General features: G+C 38.2%; 2 protein-coding genes across 2 annotated transcripts; both read right to left on the bottom strand.

Moving 5' to 3' along the window:
- Positions 1 to 690: 690 nt before the first annotated feature.
- Positions 691 to 2,522, bottom strand: LOC307258442 (intestinal mucin-like protein; the record flags this gene model as incomplete). Its single annotated transcript, XM_080037971.1, has 5 exons — positions 2,471 to 2,522; positions 2,229 to 2,357; positions 1,637 to 1,676; positions 1,161 to 1,284; positions 691 to 874 (listed from the first exon to the last, which is right to left on the bottom strand). The coding sequence occupies exons 3-5, from the start codon at positions 1,656 to 1,658 to the stop codon at positions 691 to 693; spliced, it is 330 nt and encodes a 109-aa protein (XP_079894097.1). The 5' UTR covers positions 1,659 to 1,676; positions 2,229 to 2,357; positions 2,471 to 2,522.
- Positions 2,523 to 3,179: 657 nt separating this feature from the next.
- On the bottom strand, positions 3,180 to 25,192 carry LOC307258441 (mucin-5B-like; the record flags this gene model as incomplete). The annotated part of the gene is made up of 24 exons (XM_080037970.1): positions 3,180 to 3,184; positions 3,716 to 3,884; positions 3,977 to 4,008; positions 4,124 to 4,263; positions 5,456 to 5,525; positions 5,630 to 5,808; positions 5,901 to 6,105; positions 6,256 to 6,439; positions 6,543 to 6,787; positions 6,923 to 7,094; positions 10,821 to 12,997; positions 15,798 to 15,865; positions 16,410 to 16,560; positions 16,804 to 16,932; positions 17,113 to 17,269; positions 17,414 to 17,653; positions 17,738 to 17,917; positions 19,991 to 20,190; positions 20,280 to 20,406; positions 20,534 to 20,628; positions 20,715 to 20,879; positions 20,979 to 21,116; positions 24,737 to 24,862; positions 24,961 to 25,192. The coding sequence occupies 24 exons, from the start codon at positions 25,190 to 25,192 to the stop codon at positions 3,180 to 3,182; spliced, it is 5,586 nt and encodes a 1,861-aa protein (XP_079894096.1).
- Positions 25,193 to 25,209: the final 17 nt, after the last annotated feature.

The raw sequence follows: 25,209 nt of genomic DNA, 5'->3' as shown, positions 1-25,209 counted from the left end.
AATAATTAAAATTAATCAAGAACACACAATCATCAGTACACCTAAGAGTTGTAATGACTTTAGAAAACATTCAGATTTGCAATAGTCAGACAAAGATTGTTTGGATATTTTTTACACTGTCATTTATATATTCAGTGTTTGAAAAACAAATAAGTATGTTGATGTTGCTTTAAATTCAAATCCATGTTTTAAATCTTTCACATTTGACCACAAATCAATCGGTTTTCCCTGTGGCAAAAGGAAGCAAACATTTTGCTGTGATGTATTGTATATCTGAAGCCATTCTTGTGTCTTTTAATCTCTCAAGTCATTTACAGTAAAAGTAAAAGAAACACCCTCTAAGACTGGAAACACCACATCAAACAGTTTGCATGCATAAAGGTACAAGCTTTTCCAAAAATCTAAGAGACACCATGCGCAAATATGTGCTGTTCTCCTGGGATCATATGCAACCTGCCTCTCTAACAATATATGAGAAAGTGACGCCAGAGTACAAATGGCCCATTTTCAGAGGTGTAGAAAGTTTCAGCCTATGTCTGCTGTTCAACATGTTAAACATGTTTTCCCTTTAAATATTGAGGCTTGATTTTCTTATATTTTTTGAAAAGGCATTGTTAAAGTTTATATTAGTATATTAGTCAGATGTGTCCTTAAAGTAAGATTTGTTTTCAGTGTTGGCTTTCTAGTTGTTCACATTTCTCCGGGGTGTGTTGGAACACATTCACTGACATGGCAACCACACTGGTCAACTGAAAGGTAGGTGTGCATCATCTTGCTGCCATCAGAGCACATCATCTCCACCTCTTTCTCACTGGTTTTCATTTCTTGACAGCATGTGCATGCATGTGTCATGCTTTTGCTCTCTGCAGAGTACCTGTGAACAGACAATGTTCTATGTCAACAAACATCTTCAAAATGACTCTTCACATGAACTGATCAGGTGGTATTTGATCTTGTTTCTGTTTTGTTTAGTTTATTTTGTTGTTTTTAAAAAGCCTCCTCTGGACAGGTGTTGTAAACTAGCATTTATGCTAACACACTGTAAACAATGCATCTGGTTCGTCCAATGACATTATCATGTCCATGTCCAAATTAAATCTACTATACTATACTGGTTTCAGCATGATTGAGTTTTCAGTACAAATCACGCAGATACTCACACTGAGGAAGACTGTCCACAGGATCCCTCACAGGCAGTGATTTCCACCGGCTCAACAGACTGGCAGTCCTTTGTCTGCAGATGGACGGTGCTCTTGATCATTTGACAGTTGGAAAGAGGAGTACCTGTGGGGAAATAGCATGAACATTTGTTTTATGTTGCTGCAAACACGACACGTAACACAAATGATAATTTCAGTGGGAAACTAAAATAAAGCTATGGTGGAACTTTAGCCTTAGAATTGACACACATGTATTATGGCTATTGGTTTTTAGATTGACCACATATGTTTACAAAATGAGCCCATTAGTATAACATGGCATCTGATGAATCCCAAAAATATCAAATTATTAGTCATAATGAAAATAGTTATTAGTTGCATCCATATTATAGTTTGACCTCTTTTGAAAAGTGCCAAGGACGCACTTGTTACTTTTTCAAGTTGTGGATGAATTTATTTTATCGAGTCATACTTACAAGTTTTGCAACAACCATCCATGTTACTTTGTTCAGTTCCCTGTAACATAAACAATATGGATTGTAAAATATACAGATAGACATCACGACAGATACAATGGCACACATGTCACTATCTAAAGATATTATTTCATTATGTACGTATTTGTGTATTTCAGCACATTTTGTGTGTTATATCCCACACATTTCTCCAACCATATACTGTAAATTAATTGATTATATTTATCATCATAGCCAATTTGGAGATACATTTCTCTCTATTTGGCTTGCAGTGTCCATTTTGGGCTTCAATACAATGTCAGTTCATTCAAACATTTTTTGGGAATAACTAGCCTGACTCAAAAGTCCAAAAAGAAAAGAAAGGTCAATGCTCCTCTTAAGGCTCGTTACACATTGTATTAGCCAAAATAGAAAAAAAAACCCTATTCGACTTTTATTTCTGATAAATGAGAATTTAGAATCTTGTTTGAGATGCAGTTTGAATGCCAAGTGCAATGCAAGATATGTCAGAATCAGTTGAGGGTCATTAACTAAGCAATACAACCGCCAGATATAAAAATGTATGCATATTTTTGGGCTGAAATATACTCACAGGAATGCAGTTCTTTGGATCAAATTCAGGACATTTGACTTCATTTTTGGTGGTTATGAACTCGTCATTCTCCTTTTTGCAATCATACGTGGTACAGTTGTCGTTTGGTGGTGACCAAGAATTGGAAGGCTGTCAGAAAAGTAGATGATGTCACTCAGTGTACATAAAACAAATCCGACTTATACCATGATTTAAGGATACACACACAGATGCTGATGATATTTCAACCACACTCTACTTACTTCAATAATGATTGGATAATCGAAGCCTGGGACCTCCACAACACAGCTTATCTTTTTACATATTCCACAACATACTCCGGGTTGTTTTTCATAAACATAGCCCTTAAAAAAACAGAACAAACCAATCAATTATTCAGGAAAAAAAACAGCAAAGACACAAATGCTTTCGCTGTATTTACATACCTCAAATTAAAAAAAAAGTGCATGACTAAATACAAGATATGACATGGATACATATTGGTTAGGTATTTTCATTAATTTGTATTAAGCACTGGTAAGTCAACAACTGCATTAAAGATGGCACTCCTATAATATCAAATCTATCATCATGTGCACATAAATAACAAAGCCTATGCTGCAGCAACTGTAACACACAGCAGAAGTCTTGCAGATTTCTGAAAGTAAAGCATGTGAGTGAGAATTTAAACACGTTAAACATTTTGTACAATATAAAACGTTGCTTGTTTCAAAATTAAATAAGTAAAAACAGCAGAACTCTTAAAGTTTTCATGCATAAGTACCGTTGGACAATCTTCATGACACATCATCATACTACACTGTATGATCTTCAACTTGGTATCTGGATCCTGTTCTCCTGTACACTCGCATTGTTCACATGGGCTTTTGTTGAATCCTTTACCGGGCTGTAAATAACAAAAAGTAAAGTCTGAGCCAAATTCTTTGCAAGGACAACAAAACAAATGTCCCGCTAGTCTGACGACAGGGTGTAAATACAGAAGAATGGTGACCTATGTCTAACTTGAATATTGTTCTTATGCTTATGTTAAACTTATATCATACTTAATTGAAACAAACAAGTATACTTTTAATAAAGCACATGTATCATATATAGATAGAGTATATTATTCCTTACCTTGTATTCGGTCTCATTGAAGACACAGACGTCTTTTGGTACTAGATAAAAAAAACGATAACAAATCTGATCAGATTAAAAGCTTATGTAGTATAGTAAGTATTTCACACAATAAAACCATAATAAATGTAACTGCAGTTTATATGCTAAGCTTACCACACTTGTAAGAGGGGCAGCAAGTGTCATTTGAGACAAGGACCTCCAACTTAAATCCCAATTCGCAACTTTGTGTTTCCGATGAGCATTGGTTTTGATCACATTCTTTTGGTCAGAAGAAGAGATAAGAAGTGTTGAGTGAGTGATATAACAAATATAACATATAAAACATTATTTCGGCAGATGTACGTAGGTGTGTTATTTGAATCACTTACCACATGTCTGTCTCTCACAGCAGTTCTGTGTGCGGTTAACCAACACCATACCTTCCTCATTGCAGGTTACTGCTTCTTGTGTGGGACATGCAATAGGCTCACACTGAACACTCAGAGTTTCCTCATCACAAGAACACTGCTGACAGTCACCCTCCCAAGTGTCACCTATCTGTATGAGCAGGAATGATGTACCGAGTTAATGTTGTAACAGCAATGAATCCACAGTGATAATAATAATTTGTCATGCATTGAAGAATTTACCTGTTTAGGTTGGCCGTCAGGTCCAGTGCAGCCTTAAACAATAAAAAACAATAAGTTTAACTTTGCAGCAATCCAATCCCAAGAAATATGGATTTTCTTCACAACAGTTAGGGTTAGGATTTTCTTCACATCAGAAAATGTACTTACAGGCGGAGACACAGACGTCGGACTTTGGACTGAACAAAATCATCCCCTCTGGGCAGTAACATCCCTCCGTGAATTTGCTACAAACTTCGTTGTTCTTGGCATTTTCTCCCTGGCATTGTCGTACATAATTGTCATCATATCTAAATATGAAGACAATATACACAAATAGACACATTCATTTGACCATTTCACAATAATTGCAGATATAATAGAATTATGAATTACACGTACAATACAATGCAGACAAGTATTGCATTTCAAAGCCATGCTAGTGGCCTGATTCTAGGCATGCCAGTACTCCCTTATTGACATATTAGCTTGCAAATCACTAAACCATTGTAATATTCTGAATCTTTAGTGAAGTGTTTAGTGATAGCACTGCTAAGCTTTCCACATCAGTATTACAACCATCTGCCACCTTCTATGAAAAGCAGAAATATTTAATTTTCAAATTTTCTTAGGAAATAATAGATAATGATGACAGTGTCTCTCAATTAAAAATCCACTTGTGTCTGTCAGAAACACTGATATCAAGGAATGTTCCAGACAAAACTAGTACAATTGCAAGAGGGAAAAATCTAATACATGTAAAAGAAATAAAAAAATAAAACCTGTAGAATGCAATATGCAATAGACTTTGATTGTTCCTGTGAGATATTTCATTTTTGCTGTTTTGTTTCCAAATGTTTGATGAATAAAAACTAAAAGTTTTTATAAACATCACCCTTTAGTTTATTTTTTTAATTCGCCCCTTGCATCAACCTTAAAACATTTACAGTAGGCAGCCTGAGCCGATAGAAGAGAAGGCTTTGGGGGTTTGGGGGAGCGCTTGCTGAGAGGAAGAGAGTGACCCCAATGTTGTAGCAGCAGCATCGTGAGAGGCGGAAGCAGCACTAGGCTTGTTTACAGGCTTAAATAAGCGATACGCTAAACAAAAAGTTGTGTAAGTCGGTTTGGATAAAGTAGGAAGTGAATAAGCTTTTGCGCACAGCATTTACTATCCGAAAGAACAAGTTAACGTGTGAGAAAAGTCGCCGAGTAGCCTACTAACTGCATTTGCAAAGGAGAGACTGCGCTCTGTGGACGTGACTGATGGTTAACCACAGGAAAGCAGGTGGTGATCATAGATATTAGAGCAACATCTCATTTTGACATTCATGTTACCCACAGTTGGCTCCTAATTACTTTGGTTATCTTTTGAATTTCCCTCTAGCTCAACCATGCAGCCTTAGAAAAGCTTCTCTGAGCTGCTAGCATGGTTTATCCTCTTTTTGTCTTACAAGCTGCTGACATCATTTCATTTAGGAAATTGTTAATAGGAACAGCGATTACCTTGAATTGCAAGTTGGTGCAACAGGTTTTCCACAAGGCTGGTACACTTTATCTTCTGGACATTCATATTCTACAATAAGAAAAAGTGGATTTAAACACCAATAATATAAAAAAAGAGTAATGTGGATCTAAAAAATAACAGTTTGTTTTCTGAAAAAAACAAACCCCTCCTACCACACTCTCCCTTTGTAGAATTCCTCCAGGCTACACAGATAGATGATTCTCCACACGTCATAGCGTATGCCTCCAGACTGGTACAACCAGTGGTGGCATTTGACATGTGGCAAATATCAAATTTACAGGCCTCATAAAAGGGTTCTGGGTCGATCTCTTTGTGGCATTCCTCAAAAGCCCTTGATACATATCAATAGGAAAGCTGTTAATCCAAATTATATTCCAGAAAATAAATGACATATTGTGGTCATGTTTATTCTTAAATTCTTACTTGCTCTTTATAATTTCACAAAGTTCAGTGTTGCAGGGATGTTGTGAAGGTGTTGGACTTGTTGGTGTCGGAGTGGGTTCTGCCGTCCCACAATATGGCTTTTTCTTATCATTTACCAACCAATAATGTCCCATCTCAGTGCATGAGGGATGAATCTCGCCATTTGGTAATCTGCAGTCATTTTTGCTGTTATTGTCACAATAACCTGAAAGGGAAAGTGAATATTAAAAATGACAGATATTACAACCCATGTTTTACCACATTTTGTTTATTTATTTTCATCTATGAACATCACATGCGGCCTAATTTGCTGTTAATCATGTTTATTCAAACAGCAAATTGATTATCATCTTACCACAGTGTCCCTCTGTATTGCTGTGGAAAAGGGAAAATGGCAATTCAACGCTGAATATCATCCCTCCGAACGACACAACTGCATGGATTTCTGGGATCGTCATAATCAGCCAGATGCCTCGGTTTGTTATGGTGAAGTCCTTATTAGAGTAGGTCAGCGATACATGCTTGCTGTTGATGTAAACCTAAACATTTCCATCATAGTATAGTTGAAATATTGTTCATCATCTTTATGGTGAAACAATTCAAAATTAGGCAGTTTAGGCAATTTGTCATGGCAAGAATTACCTTGTTCACAGTCTTGGGGATTCTTTCCTGTGTAAGAATAACTTCGTAGTCTTTGTAATACACAATCAAGGCTTTTGCACAGGTCACCTTTCCAGTGGCATCACAGTTTTCATTGTCAATGATAATCTTAAAATTGTGTCGAGGAATGATCTCTTTGACCAGGACATAGGTGCAGTTTTCTTGGAAGCTGTAATATTTGCCATCAAATGTCAAGTAATGCGGATCTCCCCAGCCAGCGCAAACACCTGCAAATATGACATTGAGATTACATTGAGTGTTAGATCAAGAAATAATGCTAGGCTATATATTCCAGTTTGCCTTTATTTGAAACAGTCTTCAGATGCTGCGTGAATGTGTAACTTTATTTATTTTTTACTTACATTTGCATTCATAAGTGAAACAACAGCCACCTTGATCATAAATCTTAGTTGGTCTTTGCTTATTTTCACATACAGGCATGGTGACTGGCTCACATGACACATATTCTCTTGATTCTTTTCCATTCTCACATGTCGATGTGATGCACTTGTCTGGACTCCAGGACTCACCTTCCTATCAAGGGAAAGGTAGTGCTTTAGGTGGTTTACTACAAGTCAATTAAATATTATGATTGAGCTCTATGAGCACATATGGACAACATACAGTATACCTATAATTCAGGAAACATGAAAACATGTACTTCAATAGAAGGTTAAGTTGAAATATAGTATGGGTTTTTTTCAGGTTTTTATTAGAAATACGTCTTAGGGTTTGAAATGCTTTAATAGTTGTGATTTTGGGATTATATGTAGATACACTTGGACATGTTATTACTTACCTGTAAACTAACTTTTTTATGGAGCTATGTCTTGTTTATTCCTTTGTTTATGTAGGAATATCTCAGTCTTTTAGATTGTGATTTTATATGTTGTGAGTTAGTGTTGAGTAAAAATCCTGAAACTAATGATAGAAGACATCTAATCATAAGAGAGATTCCAGTTTTGGGTAACACTTTATTATAATGTTAATTTATAAGTCATTCACAAGTCATTTATAAGTAATATATAAGTCACAAGATAATGATAAACCAATTATTTAGAAAACAGTCATATATATTTGTAGATGATAAATGAGTTACAAATCATGAAATGCTCATTAACAAATCATTGGTAAATTATGAATACGTCATTTACTAACCTTTCTGCATCCGCCTAATCTAAAGTGTAAACCATTCATCAGGTACAATTGGTAGTAGAGCTGTCCTCCACAGAAAATTGACATAGTTGAATATGATTGGTCAAATATTGCCTATAGTTGACTTATTGTCAAATTATGCTATTTATTTCCTGTTCTTTTATTTATATCCTCATTTGCGTCATTGGCTTCCATTTTGGCTATTTGATTAATCGATTATTAATCGATTATTAAAATAATCGCCAACTATTTTGATAATCGATTAATCGTTTCAAGTAATTTTTTAATAGAAAATGTCAATTTTCTGATTTCAGCTTCTCAAATGTGAATATTTTCTGGTTCCTATTATGACAGTAAACTGAAATATCTGTGTTTTTTGGACATAACAATACATTTGATGATGTCAACATGGGCTTTGGAAAATGTATTAACATTTTTCACCATTTTCTGACATTTTACGGACCAAAACACTAATCGATTAATAATCAATTAATCGAGAAATTAATCGACAGATTAATCGATTATCAAAATAATCGTTAGTTGCAGCCCTAGTGCCATATGTCCTCTTATCATCACTCTAAAGACCACATGAACTCTGAAGTAAACAGACAACCTGCACTTTGCTGGTCTGTCCCCCTGACAGTACTGACATTTGATCTCCTTCTGCTGTCACTTTTAGACATTCTTTAGTCCTATTTTGACGCTGCTGAAGAATAGATTACAAACCCAGTAATCACAATTGGTTCATTCCTTTAACTTTGGATTGTTTTGCAACTTTTAAAGATATTTTTTGGCATTTTTCATGCTTTATTGATAGATTGAAGAGACAGAGGTGAAATGGGGCAGAGAGGGGAGTGACATGCAGAAGACGACCGCGGGCGGGAATCGAACCCGGGTCTGCTGCTGGGCCCGGCCCGGGGGTATGTCCTACCAACTGAGCTAAGGGCGCCCCCTTGTTTTGCAACTTAATGGTCTTCACACAGCTTTGCACATGGTCAGTAGGAGTTAAATTTATACTTTTAGATTTCCTTTTAAACAGATGAGGAATAGCAGAATTCCTAAACTTCACATACGCTGACCCCAAATAGTCTAATATTCAACTTCGATCTAAGGAGCCTGATTCGACTGCCAATCTCACAGTCGAATAGTTGCAAAATGCGAAACAAAGATCATTATATTCCGGCTATATGGGGGTGCTGAATGTCTGACTTTACATGGAATTGCTTGGATTCTCTCAATAAATCACGATAGATCACCTATTGTGGTATACAAAATCTGCCTATTATACTGTTAATACAATTTTTAAACTAGCTCAATCATTCTCCTTCGAGTCAATGACTAACGTAGACATACATTCTAATGCCAACTCAAAAAGACAAACTATAATTGGGTCTTTAAGCCCCTCTGTGTGGGCTGAGAAATAAATGTGGCAATGTGGCAAATGAGAATATGGATCATTAGTATAGTATAGTTAGTCGACTATAGGTAAGATTCAATCAGATTCAACTATGGACATCTGTTATGTGGAGGACAGCTCTACTACACATTTGTACCCGATGAATGGTTTACACTTTAGATTTGGGGGATGCAGAAAGGTTTTTAAATTACTTATTAATAATCAACCAATGATTTGTTAATAAGAATTACATGAGTTACTAAAGGTTTTATAGAAAACTAACAATACATGTGTGATGTGTTAAAGGCCAATATTGTATTTGGGGTCATTGTAATGCCAGTCAAAAGCCTCCAATTCCGGGGAGGGGGGGCACTTGTGGTGTAGTGTTCAGAGCCTATCAATATATATTACAAATTATTTTGAGATTTCAAATTGCAATGTATCACTTACTTCTCCTTCAACACAGCTTATTAATAATCTATAAATATATACAACTGTTTTGTAAATAATTGGTTCATCATTATCTAATGACTTATATATGACTTATGACTGACTTATAAATGAACATCATTATAAAGTGTTACCCTGCTTTGTCAATACTATTGTAGTTTTTTTTAGAATTCACTAAAGTGTGAAAATCAAACCAAAAAGCCCTTTTAATATGGAGGCATTGGAGGCATTTCAAATGAATCAGTAATTACACATTACATTTATCAAGTGTTGATGTTTTCATTTACAACCCAAATGACCAAATACAGTCTGCAGTATAGGCATTAAAGCTTATTTCTTGTATCAAAGGGAATGACAGAACTTTTCTCAGGCCTTCTCAGAAGAAAGCCTGGAAACAACAGTTAGAAGAAAATCCAGTGGGCCTTTTGTGGGCAGTACTTAATTTAAGGTGATCTTTTCCTTGTACATTTTTATGTAAAAAAATAAAGTCAAATACCTTTCTAGGTGGTGTGAGATATGAGCAGTCTTTGTGGGGCTTCTTTGTGGTAGTAGCTGTTGTTGTGTCAATTTGGGTTGTTGAGCCAGAGCCAGTTGTGGTGGAGGCAGGAGTGGAGGCAGGAGTTGTTGGAGAAGTAGACTGACATGGTCTACCCAACTTCTCAACACTGCATGTCAAATTGCAATATGCAGTGAAACACCAGCCTGATCCATCAGTCTTATTGTACATGAAAGTACCTATATGAAAATGAAACCAATCAAATAGATAAAAGTGAATAAATGAAAAACAAAACAAAATCCAGGGTTACAAGGTTCAGTCGCCACACATTATTTTCTAAATGGACTTAAATGTAAAGTCAAAGTCAGGATCAGACCTACATTGTCCATACAATATCATAAATATTTTGTGGATAAATATGTTCAATATGCCACATGATTTGGCCACAGCATGTACTTTTCAGAAGCCATATACTGCCAATACACATTTCAATTGACAAAAAAGTTTCCAAAAGGATTTCAAAAGGAATGAAATGGAAACAAGATTTGATCTCAGAGCATAAAGACCTTACATGTTCGGTTGCATTGTAAGGACAGGTGACAGGTCTAATTGTCCATTGCTTACCTGGAGGAAACATTTCTTCCATGTACTGGCAGAAACATAATGTTGTTCCACTTGGTGTTGAAGACTGAAGAGTTGAGGGTGTTACAGTCGAAACAGTTTCCATTGTTGCCTCCTTTGTTGTAGCCTTTTCTGTTGTCACCAATGTGGTGGGCTTAACTGTGGTTGTTGTTGTGGATTCTTCTGTGGTTGTTGTTGTGGTACTGGGTTCCAGGATTGTTGTGGATTCAGCGACTGTTGTTGTGGGGGGTATTTCTTTGGTAGTTGTTGTGGGTTTTTCTGTGGTTGTGGTGACAGTTGTAGACGTCTCTTTAACAGTTGTTGATTCCAGAGTTGTGGTGGTGCTTGGTTCAACTGTTGTTCCTGAGGTACTGGGATTTTCTGTGGTTGTTGCTGTGGTACTGGGTTTCTCTGTGACTGATGTGTATTCAGGCACTGTTGTTGTGGGGTTTTCTGTGGTGGTGGTGACAGTGGTAGACGTCTCTTTAACTGTTGTAGATTCGAGAGTTGTGGAGGTGCTGGGTTCGACTGTTGTTCCTGAGGTACTGGGCTTTTCTGTGGTTGTTGCTGTAGTACTGGGTTTCTCTGTGACTGTTGTGGATTCAGAGACTGTTGTTCCTGAGGTACTGGTCTTTTCTGTGGTTGTTGTTGTAGTATTCAATACATTGGATCCTGTCGGCGCAGCTGTTGTGGCCACTGTATTTGTAACAACCTCAGGGGTTGCTGTTGTGATGGGTATTGTAGTTGTTGTAACAGCAGTAGTAGTTGTCTTCCCTGTTGTTGTTGTTTCCATTCCTGTTGTTGCTGAAGTGGTGGATTCTTCTGTGTTTTCTGTTGTTGTGGGGGGAATTTCAGTGGTTGTTGTGACAGTGGTAGACTTCTCTTTTACTGTTGTAGATTCAAGAGTTGAGGTGGTGCTGGGTTCGGCTGTTGTTCCTGAGGTACTGGGCTTTTCTGTGGTTATTGCTGTAGTACTGGGTTTCTCTGTGACTGTTGTGGATTCAGGGACTGCTGTTGTGGGGTTTTCTGTGGTGGTGGTGACAGTGGTAGACGTCTCTTTAACTGTTGTAGATTCGAGAGTTGTGGTGCTGGTGCTGGGTTCGACTGTTGTTCCTGAGGTACTGGGCTTTTCTGTGGTTGTTGCTGTAGTACTGGGTTTCTCTGTGACTGTTGTGGATTCAGAGACTGTTGTTCCTGAGGTACTGGTCTTTTCTGTGGTTGTTGTTGTAGTATTCAATACATTGGATCCTGTCGGCGTAGCTGTTGTGGCCACTGTATTTGTAACAACCTCAGGGGTTGCTGTTGTGATGGGTATTGTAGTTGTTGTAACAGCAGTAGTAGTTGTCTTCCCTGTTGTTGTTGTTTCCATTCCTGTTGTTGCTGAAGTGGTGGATTCTTCTGTGTTTTCTGTTGTTGTGGGGGGAATTTCAGTGGTTGTTGTGACAGTGGTAGACTTCTCTTTTACTGTTGTAGATTCAAGAGTTGAGGTGGTGCTGGGTTCGGCTGTTGTTCCTGAGGTACTGGGCTTTTCTGTGGTTGTTGCTGTAGTACTGGGTTTCTCTGTGACTGTTGTGGATTCAGGGACTGTTGTTGTGGGGTTTTCTGTGGTGGTGGTGACAGTGGTAGACGTCTCTTTAACTGTTGTAGATTTGAGAGTTGTGGTGGTGGTGCTGGGTTCGACTGTTGTTCCTGAGGTACTGGGCTTTTCTGTGGTTGTTGCTGTAGTACTGGGTTTCTCTGTGACTGTTGTGGATTCAGAGACTGTTGTTCCTGAGGTACTGGTCTTTTCTGTGGTTGTTGTTGTAGTATTCAATACATTGGATCCTGTCGGCGTAGCTGTTGTGGCCACTGTATTTGTAACAACCTCAGGGGTTGCTGTTGTGATGGGTATTGTAGTTGTTGTAACAGCAGTAGTAGTTGTCTTCCCTGTTGTTGTTGTTTCCATTCCTGTTGTTGCTGAAGTGGTGGATTCTTCTGTGTTTTCTGTTGTTGTGGGGGGAATTTCAGTGGTTGTTGTGACAGTGGTAGACTTCTCTTTTACTGTTGTAGATTCAAGAGTTGAGGTGGTGCTGGGTTCGGCTGTTGTTCCTGAGGTACTGGGCTTTTCTGTGGTTGTTGCTGTAGTACTGGGTTTCTCTGTGACTGTTGTGGATTCAGGGACTGTTGTTGTGGGGTTTTCTGTGGTGGTGGTGACAGTGGTAGACGTCTCTTTAACTGTTGTAGATTCGAGAGTTGTGGTGGTGGTGCTGGGTTCGACTGTTGTTCCTGAGGTACTGGGCTTTTCTGTGGTTGTTGTTTCAATTTCTGTGGTTGTTGTTTCTATATTTAATAAGAAAAAATACATTATCAGATTGTTATCAGGTTATATCAAACCAACAAGAAATCTTCCAAACCTCAGGTCTGCATTTTAAGTCTCTTACCACTTGTTGTAAAAGTAAAGGGTGTGGTTGATGGTTGTGTTGGATTATGGGTAGTTGTTGGTGATGTCTGGGTTGTTGGTGTATAACAATCATAGGTGATTCTATTAATAATTCCATCCTTTCCACAATCAGCATCTATACAGGTTCCATCCCCATCATGAGTCTTATAGACTGTTTCTCCATATTCGTATACATGACCATTATGTAAGCATTTGCAATCTGCACAAAAAGAGAATATCTTAATTCTTAGTTTTTTAATATTTCGTCACTGAGAAAACTATCAAAAATACAGATTGATAGTTTAACTAACATAAATCAAACACATAATTATTCCGAAAAAAAACTCACCATGGACATTGTAGCTGCACTCCACGTTTGTTGAAGAACATTTACTAAAAGGTAAATGAAAGACGGACATTTTATATACAGTACAGTGTTTCATAATTTTTTTTTTTTTTTTAGGTTGTCATTTCATGGTGGTGAACACACATTTGGGTAATCATACATCTTCCTGGGGCATGTCAAGTTATGTCCTTGACTATGGCCGTAAGATATATTCACAACCATGCCATAATTGGAGGAGAGACACAGTACAAAGTTGATGATAAAGATATCAGTGCAGATAATGTGTTTATATCAGCTGCCCACCTGCTCAGAACAGGTTGAGAGCTCCGCGCACTTGTGTTCCATAACATTTTGGCCACGAGATTTGTAAAAGACACCCCTACATAGGGTTGCAAAGGGGTGGAAAGTTTCCGGTAAATTACCGGAAACTTTCCGGAAACTTTCCATGGGAACTTTCGCTCAGGAATTTTGGGAATATTCGATTTTTGGGAATTGACTTGAAATTGGGGGAAATTTAATGGACTATCATATTCAAACTTAAATGTAGTTCAAATGTTCAAATCTGTGTCTTCAAAAGTCTTGTGCTCTGGGCTTAATGTAGCCTCAATGCTCCAGGGTTCTAGAAATCATCTGTGCATGTGATGGAGGAATGCACAGTGCATGTAGGGGGCGTGGCCTCAATACCCCTGCAGTAAGCAGTGTGCTGTGTGCATGTGATTGAGGAAAAGCACATATTCTCAAGTGTGAAAGCATGAAAGCTGGTTTATTTAGTCAAGAATATGCTAAATATACATTTCCCCCGACTATATTTAAAATCACTGTTAAGGTCAAACCTTAAATTTGTTAAATTTTTGGTTTATTCCCGTTAATTCCCATTAATTCCCAAAATTCCCGTTAATTCCCGTTAATTCCCTTGGAAAGTTTCCAACTTTGAAAATTCCCGGAATTTTGCAACCCTACCCCTACATAAACCACTTATTATTATTACTTAGTATTCATGTTTCACTCCTCTTTCTACTTTTATTCAACATTCTTTAACTAGCGACATGTGATCATGAGAGCAAAAATTATAGAAATTAAATCGTTATTTTTTTAAATGTCACTGTACACCATTGACTGAAGGCGGCAGGTGTCCATCTACAGCAGGGGTGGGCAATTAATTTCCCCAAAGGGCCACATCAGAATCAGGGACTGTTGTGGAGGGCCGGACCAAAAGGCTAAACTCAATTCTGGTCAATATTAGTTGTATCTTTTTTTTAAAAGAAGTAAAGTATATGGTTTTGATAATCTGCAGTAAATGTTATGGCAAAGAAAAAGCCATACAAAGCCATGAAAATGCCAACATTATACCACTTCATCAACATTTATCATAGCAATTGTGAACAAAACGTGCAAGAAGCAGGGGAACCTTGGCCATACTTCCCAACTTAGAGATCTGTTGAGGGGTTTGGGGGTTCACCCCCAGAAAATTTGAGCTTCAAAGCCATTGTTTCCTGCATTATAGTGACTTTAAAATAATGAAAATATTAATTAACAACAAATAAAAATAAGTATCCTACACTGCAACACAATTTTTGTTCATTATTATCTATTCCTTGTATTGTCCTCTGTACAGGATAAAACAATCCACCAAGCAGATCATGCCCCAACCCCCCTCATTAAATTTTTATTATTATTATTGGGCTATTATTTACATTTTAAGGTTAAATCTCTCAATCTGGTCAAATTTGAGAGGAAGTTTAAATCTGATGATTTGAACAACTGTCTCCTGTGTGTGCTGCATGTCTTGTAGTCTATAATTTGGAGACATCATTTAGCCTTCTGGGAGTTGGATTTTCTATAGAAATATGAATATAAATAAATTAGGCACTAAAATATAAAATATAAAGTGGTGTGTCCTGCGTGACCTGTTTGTTTGCCCGTTACAACCGCGCACCCCTCTCGTACATCCACACCTCCACACAGACGTAGGAGAGGGGAGAGCCACACACACAGCCAACCTCCACACTCGTTGGGAATCGTCGCTCGGGGAGTGGGAAGGGGGAAGGGGGAAGGGGGAAGATAATATCAGACAAGTGAACGTACAAGCAGGTTGTCTGTCTGATATTATCGCCCCCCTTCCCCTTCCCCGAGTGCAGATGTTGACTGTGTAGCTTGCACTGAGTCACTTTTTTTCAGCGCGCAGCGCACGGCAGCGCACTTAAAACAGCGCACATACAAGCTTCTTCTCCTTTTTTTGAATTGCGATTTACAACCAGTGAAGAGTAAGCTGCATACGCTTGCGCAAAATATAAACCCGCCTTCAAAATAAAAGCAATGCCGTTGTATTCCATTCATGATTTAAACTTATTTACGTTTGATTCTTAATTTTCCATTGACCTCACGCGGGCCAGTCAGAGACAGCCAGCGTGCCGGATGTGGCCTGCGGGCCACACAATGCCCAGGTCTGATCTACAGTCTTTAATTGCACTGATTCTACGCACTTTAAAGAGTCATGGCAAGGGACATGTTTTGTTTGTATATATTTTCACAATTACCCCTATTCATTCCTCCAAGGAAGTTTCAGTTTGTTTTAATTCTGGCACAGCCTTTGGACAAAGGTGGGAGTGTTTTTACTACGCCAGCTGTGGTCCCTGGGTGAGCCAGAATTAGACAAAGTCATTAAGAAAACATATGAATATAGCGCTCTTTGCACTGATGGTCTCATTTGCCGTACATTTTAATTTATGATCATCCGAGGAAAAATAAGACTGTTTCAGAAATGTTTCAATGTTCCTCGTAGCACCTTGCACTTTATGAATATGATTAGGCCGGCTAATGCAGCAAATCCCATTATAATATAACTTAATTTTATAAGGATAATATTTGTATACAGTATGGCTTTATATTAGCTTTCATAAAACAAATATAGGTAACCATTAACGTTTGCACCAAGTACAGAATTAGTAAGATTGAAAGTTTCCTACCAATTGTAACAGTTTTCATTTGAAGGCATGTCCTCCCCTTCTTGATAATGCTTCCCTTCGTCATCATAGCATCCACATTCAATCTGTGACACACACTTCATAGTACTGTCTTCCATATAAGGTCGTTCAGGTGGACATCTTGGATAGCAGCCTTGAAAAGATAAATGTTGCTGTAAGTTACAAACCAAATAAGTACAGACATAAAGTCTAGCCTAAACCACGTGTGAATCTCTGAATGGCGAAAGTGAACAAGGTAAAAGTAAATTAAATGACAGTAAGCACAATTATGCTTGACCATTGGGCTTAAAGAGAAAGCATTGCATGGTGACTCAACTCTACCTGAATAATTATAACACTTAAAGTACATGCAACATAACTTTCATGTAATTTATACCTTCTAATGCTGGAATTTGACTGTAGCACTTTCCCGAGGGATTCCTGCAAGTCTTCATGCATGGTTTTCCACATGGCTCATAGTGCCATTCACATGGTCCATCACGGTTGTAAAAACTACAGAATACAGCTAATGAAACAGGAAAATAACATAACAAGATACAAAAAACAAAATTACTAAATCATGTATACAATTTTCATAACAAATGAGTAGAAGTACATTTTTCACATTTCATATTACATAGGACATGGTGATAATGACATTGTATTTTTTTTTATCTCCTCGCACAAACACAAGTAAAACACTCACGGCAGACTGAGGGAGATCTCCATTTCACGCAGGATCCAGCCTTATTACAGGCTGCTGCGTAGGCGGCTACAGCCGAGCAGAAACAGTCACAATCTCCTCCTGTATTGCAGGCACATGTGTCTTTCACACAGGCATCATGATAGTTTTGGGGATCCACCTTTTTGGAACAAAATCATTGTAATTGAAAACAGAGTACATTCTGATTGCCAATTATACAAAGTCATTGCATACAGAGTTTATTACTAACAAGGACTTTGTTTGCGATTACATGCCATGTGGCATTGCTTGGAAGTTTTCTTACCTTCGAATGGCATTTTTCAAATACTTCACTCTTGATAATGTTGCAGTGTTTCAATGCCCATGCCTGCCTGTGGGAGTACAGAATGCAGGGATTCTTTGGTGCGACAGCATTAGGGCAAGTAGGTGAGACTTTCCAGCTGTTTCCAAACTCATGGGCTTCAACCACAACGTCTTTGCTTCTGGTGGTGTAATCGTTCTTGATATTCCCATCAAAATTCCCACACAGACCACAGACTTTTCCCTGTAATTACATGAGATCTAGTTAATTTGTCAAGTGGTAAACCTATTCACATTCACCTACACACCTGTATATCTGCTCACTCACCTTGAATGTGGGACTGAGTTTGATCATGAGTGTTGTCTTCTTATTCCAAATTAGAACAACACCATTCTCTGCCTCAATCACAACATACAGACCTATAGAGTGCATCTTATAGGGTATTTCCTGCCCATTGTCTTGTTTGATAACATGGACATTTTCCTCAGAAAGAATAATTTCATGGTTCTGAAAGAAAAATAAACAAGGTCATTTGTAATCTTGCAAGTTTTTTTTAAACAATATGTGACATGCATATCATAATGTAATGTACCCCCAAGTAGAACTTTATATTAGTGGAGCAGATGCTTTCAGTTGATGAACATGGAATGTTCTCAGTCAAGACTCTGAAGCTGCCATTGTTACTTTCTCCACAGTAATCCTGCAAGAAACTGACGTCAGTATTACAAGACTGACATTTGACAGATAACAAAGACTAAGGATACATTTGTGCCGTACCTGAGCGAAGACGTAGCCACATTCACCATTAAAAGAGAATTTCTTTTCATCAAAAGTGATGTAATGTCCTTCTCCGTATATGATACAGGTTCCATCGCAGTTACGGTTTGTACAGTCCCATGTTCGGCCTTTGCAAGTGCTTTGATTTGAAGAAATAGAGTAATGTCAATATATATATCCTCAATTTAAAAGAAACTGGACTGACCCTACATTAGTGTGGACAGGATAAAAGGGCTCACCAGGTATTACAGTCCACAGTGGTAGTCTGTCCAGGATTATAAAATTCTCCATTATATTCGCAGGGACAGTTCTCTTCCTCAACACAGCCTCCTTTATCGTCTGACATCAGGCCCGCAGGACATACACAGCCGGAGGTACAGTGACTATTGATCTAAACAGCAATAATGCATTTAACATGTCATCCTTTTGGTTTAGTATACATACTGTATGTAGAATACCTTTCAACAGGCATGAACCTTTCTCAATCTTACGCATTCTGTGTTCAGTGTCTTGCAGCTTTTTTGGCACTCGGATCCCTGGTCACCTGGCTTTGCGCTTGAGCAGTTGAAGAAAACCATTGGCTCGGTGCATGCTGATGACAATGATAGTGTGTTACAAAGGATACCACTGTATGCTGCTTATATTGCTAATACTTTGCTGTGCTATGAAAGGAATTCTATGACGAGCTGAGTGCTTTCTACCTACATGTAGTCAGGGGACTTCCGTTACAGTCTAGTTTTCCGCTGCGGCAGACGCTGAAATGCATAGACAGAGGGGTTGACAAACAAAAACATACTTCAATAAAGATGTTAAAATGTTTAAAGAAATGTGTTTAAAAACGCACAAATATGTTTCGAATGTTTCAAAAATATGTTTAAAATGTGTAAAAATAGGAACAGAGTTGTTTAAAATGTGTGAAATAATGAAAAGATCTTTCAAAACTGAAATGTGTTCTCTGAGGGGGGGCTCACTCTCTCACACTTTGAAAACCCCTGGTCTATAACAAATACAAACAGACAATCACATTTTTGTGTGCAGTTTTGTGATTCCAATCCACCATACACTGTTTAGTGGATGTGGGGACACAAATACAATACAAACAAAAGGGTCTATTTGATGTAATTAAATGAAAATTAAAATAATAGAGGGAATTTAAAAAAGGGAATTTAAAACATATTGAAATAAGCATTATAATAATGAAATAAGCATTGCAACGAAAGTGCAATCATGGCTAACTATACAAACATTAAATCCATTACATAATTGCCTTATATTACCAAAAGAGCTATTTGCATTTGCTTAGCTGAACAAACTAAAGATGCAAAAGTTGTTCATGAGCTGGAATTCAAACAAATAGTTTTTTTGGCAGATGTTTACTTTCATTAAATATACTCCTTTTTGAACCTCTATTTAGCAGTAATGTTGTGGAGTGTGCGTTACTCGTTTTGCTGTATGCCTAAACACAGCTTCTCACTCAGCAGTTGGAAACAGTACTTAAAGGTTAATTAAATATGGTCCTGGATGAACCCTACACCAGAAAAAGCTGACCCAAAACCTGCTGCGGGGCTTGAGCTGCAACATCCCCAAATGAACTTCTGCCAGAGACCTTTGTTGCATTGTATCCCATTTCTCTGTCCTGAGAGCTTTACAGACAGCTCACCAGTACACACATGGAAATCCCCAAAAAGAAATCTTTAGAAGAAAGATTTGTATGCTCTTATCTTATTAGAAATACTGAAATACTCACCAATTTTGGCCGTCAACCATGCAGGATTGCCCAGGGTACACCAAGGAGTCTCTCACGTGACAGGGGCAATGAGAAGCTGGCACACACTGTCCATCCTCATTTAAGTAAGTTCCGTCAGCACAGCCACAGCCATCGAGCGGCGTAAATTTAACTTCACATGTTGAGTCTGACTGACTAAGAGAGTGGCAGGTGCGACCACAGCTTGTCATTTGGTAGCCATAAACAAGAGTAGGAGGGCACCCAGTCGTGTATTTCACTTTGAAAGGAGGTTTGCTTAGTATAAGATTAAAATAAATAAATACAGACTTTATTAATTTCACATTTGATAGTTTGGGTGTAACTTACGACACGTTGTGTCCCTCCATCCCTCCAGTAAGACACCTTCAGCGGCACATGCGTGGGCATAGGAAGATAAGGCTGCACACATGCACTCCTCACTGTTTTCACAGGCGCAGGTGTCATAAATGCAAAACTGCATAAAGAGTCAGGAAAAAGCTATATCAATAGTTTAAATGTGCCATTGTTAAGTGAAATAATAAAAATGCAGAAATACACAAATTCATTAAACTGCCTATAGAAGAAGAAAAAACTCTGCTTACAGCTTCGTAGTCTTCAGGGTTTATATCAGAATGACACTGGGCAAAAACCCCATTTGGGTCTGACAGCAAGGAGCACCAGTGTTTGGCATAGTTTTCTAGAAAAACCAATAAACATGTTTCATACTGACATAGTGTTGTTAGGAACGATATTAATAAATGGAGTATGATTTACGATACCTACCCCTGTCTACGCTCAACATGCAGGGGTCCCTAAGATTGTTTGTCACATCAGGGCAGTTTGTTTTGGTCTTCCATGTGTTGGCAAATATCCCAGCCGTTCCCTCAATCAATCCATTTGAGGTCCTGAAGTCATCAGCTTCCACATCATTAAAATCTCCACAGAGACCTGTTTGAAGAAAATGACGTTGACTTTACACTTCACTCCAATAATCATCACATCATAATTCAAACTATAGTTAAAAAGTTGTAAGAATTAAAATCACACCTTGGAGATTTCCCTTATTTGAAACATTGGCTATAATGTAGACCTGCATAATGGGTGTGTGCTGAATCTCAAGACGAAGCCCATAGTTTGTTTGCACTATAGTGAAGAAAGTTGATGGCTTGAAGACTGCAACGCTATCTGCAGGGGGAAATCCATTTTTAAACAATGAGATGTTTTAATTTAAGTAAACTTTATGTAAAAATATGTCTTGAGTTCATAGTACAATGAACACAATAAAAAAATACTCACTAACCATCAATAATAGGCAGGTGAGAAACCATTTGGTTATAGATAACCTGTCCGCTGGCTTGAACTACAATCGTCTAAAGTGGGAAAAATGACACTGTGACTGTTAAAAAGTTCAGGTTAAATATCTTCAAACTTCCGTACAGATATGAAAAAGGAAATGTCTATAAATTATATACTGTCATTTTACCTTATGGTCAGGCAGTAGTACAGTGACTGCACCCAGGCAAGTCAATTCATCAGATTTTTCACAATTGACCAGGTCACCAAGGACACTGAATTTGCCAGTGTTGTGCTAAAATCAAAAATATAAAATGAAAAAATGTTCAGGTATTGTATTTTATATTTTAGATAAATTAATTAATTTAAGTTGCCTCACCTTGGAGAGAACATAAGAGCATTTTCCATGGAAAGTATATGTGTTATCATCAAAGGTGGAGATGTGGGAGCCCCCCACAACAGAGCAGGTACCAGGGCAGTCTAAATCCTCACAGTTCCACAGGCCCTTGTTGCAGGTGCTGTCAACAAAGTTCAGTTAGTTCAACTGGACACACCAACTCAAATATAGATGTGGTTTACTATAAACATTACAGTGAAGATAGTAAAGGGATTACCATGTTTTACATGGCTTTGAGAAAGATTCCCCTGGTTTGTATGCCTTGCTATTGTGTACGCAGGAGCACTGGTCAACAGCAATACACCCACTCTCATTAATGTCGTCGAATACAGTCCCTTAAGAAACACATAAAGACATGATTAATCTTTGGCCAATGGTAAACTGCTCTACAATGCAAACCCTGAAAGAGCCACCTATTTTACTTTTATTAAGTGTCCAAAGCGGAAAATTGTAATCAGGCCCGAGCACCGAATGGTGCAAAGCCCTATTGAAACCGTAAGGATTCTTATTCCCTATTATTATTATATGTAGTCATTTTTGGCACTTTTGACCCCCTTCCCATCATGCAAAAGTGGCAAAACCCTGCGGGCAGGTCAGAACTGAAAAAAAAAAACGTCTTAGTGTTTTCGGGGCCAGGCCAAAAGAAATGGAACCCCATTAATTGATCAAAACTCAGGCTGTGTTACACTTAGATGCACACAATTCGATACAGCAATGTACAATCCTAGGACACGCAAAAAACCCTCTTGACGCCCCACCCCAAAATCAACAAGAAGTATTTTATTTTGAAATATTTGCCACAAAACAGGAAGTTGACCGAACTCCACTATACTCTGTCTCATCTTCTCCAAATTGTTTATGGTTAATGACTCCCAAGGCCTGAGGAAGCCCATACACTAATATTCGTAGAAAGCCACCTGCTGGGACAAGTAAAACACAAAGATAACACAGGAAGCTACTTCCATCGGCTCAATCGCCTTTGTAATTTCTCGGCGTCATCGCCTCCAGCCCAGGCCCGAGGACGTCCGCGCATCAGTATCAAGCGCAGTTGCGGTGCCTCCCGCCAGTGACGAGCATTACTCTGCAGCGCGCTCCGAAGACAGACTCATGCAGCTTCACGCGGTCACCCGGAGGACCCGGTCATCGCTGCTCGCAGCTTTAATTCCATTTGAATTGCTTAGTGTCGCAGCCCGAAACGTGCACTGGCTGTTTCAACTGTTTTACCCTGGGTTTCCCTATCTCCACTTGTCTCCTGTGTTCTCCTGTCTTTCTCTCTCTGTATTTTTCTTCAGCCTTTTGAATTGTGTATTCAAGTTGATTTTTCAAATGTTTCTTTCTGCTCTTCACTAACCCTGTGTCAACCTGTGCTCTAGTATAATCGCTTGCATTTTCACATCTAGTTTTTACTCGTGCTCCGCCATGCCTAACTAACCTTTTACAGAACACAATTAATTATATTTATGTCATTTTAGCATATGTTTAAGGGATGTCAAAGCCAACTCCATCTCCTTCCATAGTGAAACCCAAACTGAATAATTAAGGCTGAGTACTTTTGGATTTGACTTTCACTCTTTGCAGCATAACCTTGCACCTTACTGATAGCAGCCAAACAAAAACAAAGAGGAGCGTCAAGAGAACAAAGACACATCAAATTAATGTGATAATCTCCCTATATTAACATGAAGTAAAGCATTTAGTATTTGTGGGTAACAACAAACCAAAAGACAAATTATAACTTCATCATCTCTTTTGGTTTTAACCCTTTAGGCGCCACAGTCGCAAAATTGCGACAAGACGCTTTACTGAATCAAACAGCTGTTTTCTCTAAATAGAGTGTTATATTTTGTTCAAACTCCCCTCCACTAGTTAGCAGACATCCCATACCTAGACCTTAGCTCAGAAAAACGTCATCCTTCAATGCAAAATATTCGCGGAAATCCGGAAATCCCATCCAAAAAAAAAAAAAAAAATCCCATCAAAACTTTTTTTGTCATATCCTCCTAGCGATTTTTTCTGGTTTTATTGAAAACTTTTGTGGTGTTTGGAGACTCTGACGTGAAAGCACGTTTCACTCTGCAGTTACTGTGCTCATTGCTCAACGAGCAGCGGGTGCTGCCGCGAGCCCCTCCCCGACCAAAAGCACTGACAGGCGGTCAGTCTCGGAGCAGCCCCTCGGAGCAGTCCGAGCCGGCCGTCAGGGCAGAGAGGTGACACACCTCCGCGTCCAGGCTGCAAATGAATCGCGCAGTTGTTGGGTGTGAAATCGGAGATAGTGTGCCACTAAGATATTTATGCTGAAGCTGGATTTAGGAGTTATTGAGAGAATATGGCAAGCAAAAGTAGGGAGTTAGTGTGCACTCTTTCTACGGCCCCGGTGCGTCCATGCGCAGCAGTGGTGCAGCCATGTGACGCAGCATTATATAAATGTATTTTTCATTTCATTTAACTTTTATTTATCCTCGAGACCAATTGAGGGGTGACCCTCATTTACAATGACGTTGAGTTCAAACAAATTCAAGGAAAAACAACAATACATACAATATTCAATGCAAATACATCAAGTACACAACAGAGAGAAAAAAAACTATTGAATATGAATATATATATATATATATATATATATATATATATATATATATATATATATATATATATATTATCATATTATAATGGTAATAATAATAATCATAATAATAGAAGACAAAAGTAAATTAAAATGGGTAAAAAATCTAAAATCATAAAAAGTGCCTGTTTTGTGGTGTAGTTCTAGTTCTAGTTTACAACTGTTGGCTTACAACATAGTGGACATCATAACAAATGAATGGAGGGGGTGAACTTCATGAAATAAGTTCAACTCTATTTAAAAATATCAGGTATTTCATGGAAATTACATAATCCAATATGGCCGCCGCCATATGACGTCATAATATGCAAATTAGATGAAAAAATGTATTCCCTAGATAAACTTCAGGATATTCTCAATATTTGTCTCATTAACTTTTTGTCTCTATCTCAAACCACTTTCAATCCAGAGCCTTCTGAAATTTAGGTGTCAAAATAAAGTATTTTTCAAAATTAAACCCGGCGCCTAAAGGGTTAAAATCAGAAAACTTACCAGATGGACAGAAGCATCCATCTATGCAGTGTTCATCACACACTTGGCTCCTCTGGGAGTCGCTGCAGGTGTCAACACAGGGACTACCACATTCCTTATATTCCTTGTTGAAAAGGCATGTTTGGCCTATTCAACACATGACATTTTATTTTTAGAAACACTGATTCTGATATAAATACAGTGAAAATGCACAAACATGTAAATGTTTTGATTGCTGTTCTCACCACAGATATCTTCGGTCTTCCATTCTTGGGGTTTCCCGCCTAAATAAGCACACTGACGGGAGTACTCTGTTATGGTTTTACAAAGGCATGAAGAACTGCTGCTGTTACAGTTGCACATGTCATTCTCACATGCTTCGATATACTTGTCAGTATCAAGCAGGTCTTGGCAGCTGAGGAATGCAGTTCCTGAGAGCAGCTCCTCACAGAGACTTGTCTGTTGATCAAAGTACATGATTTATTTAAATTGTA

Source organism: Ammodytes marinus, assembly GCF_949987685.1.
Source record: "Ammodytes marinus genome assembly, chromosome: 12".
In the NCBI taxonomy this organism is placed as follows: Eukaryota; Metazoa; Chordata; class Actinopteri; order Uranoscopiformes; family Ammodytidae; genus Ammodytes; species Ammodytes marinus.
This window is presented reverse-complemented; position numbering and strand designations above follow the sequence as displayed.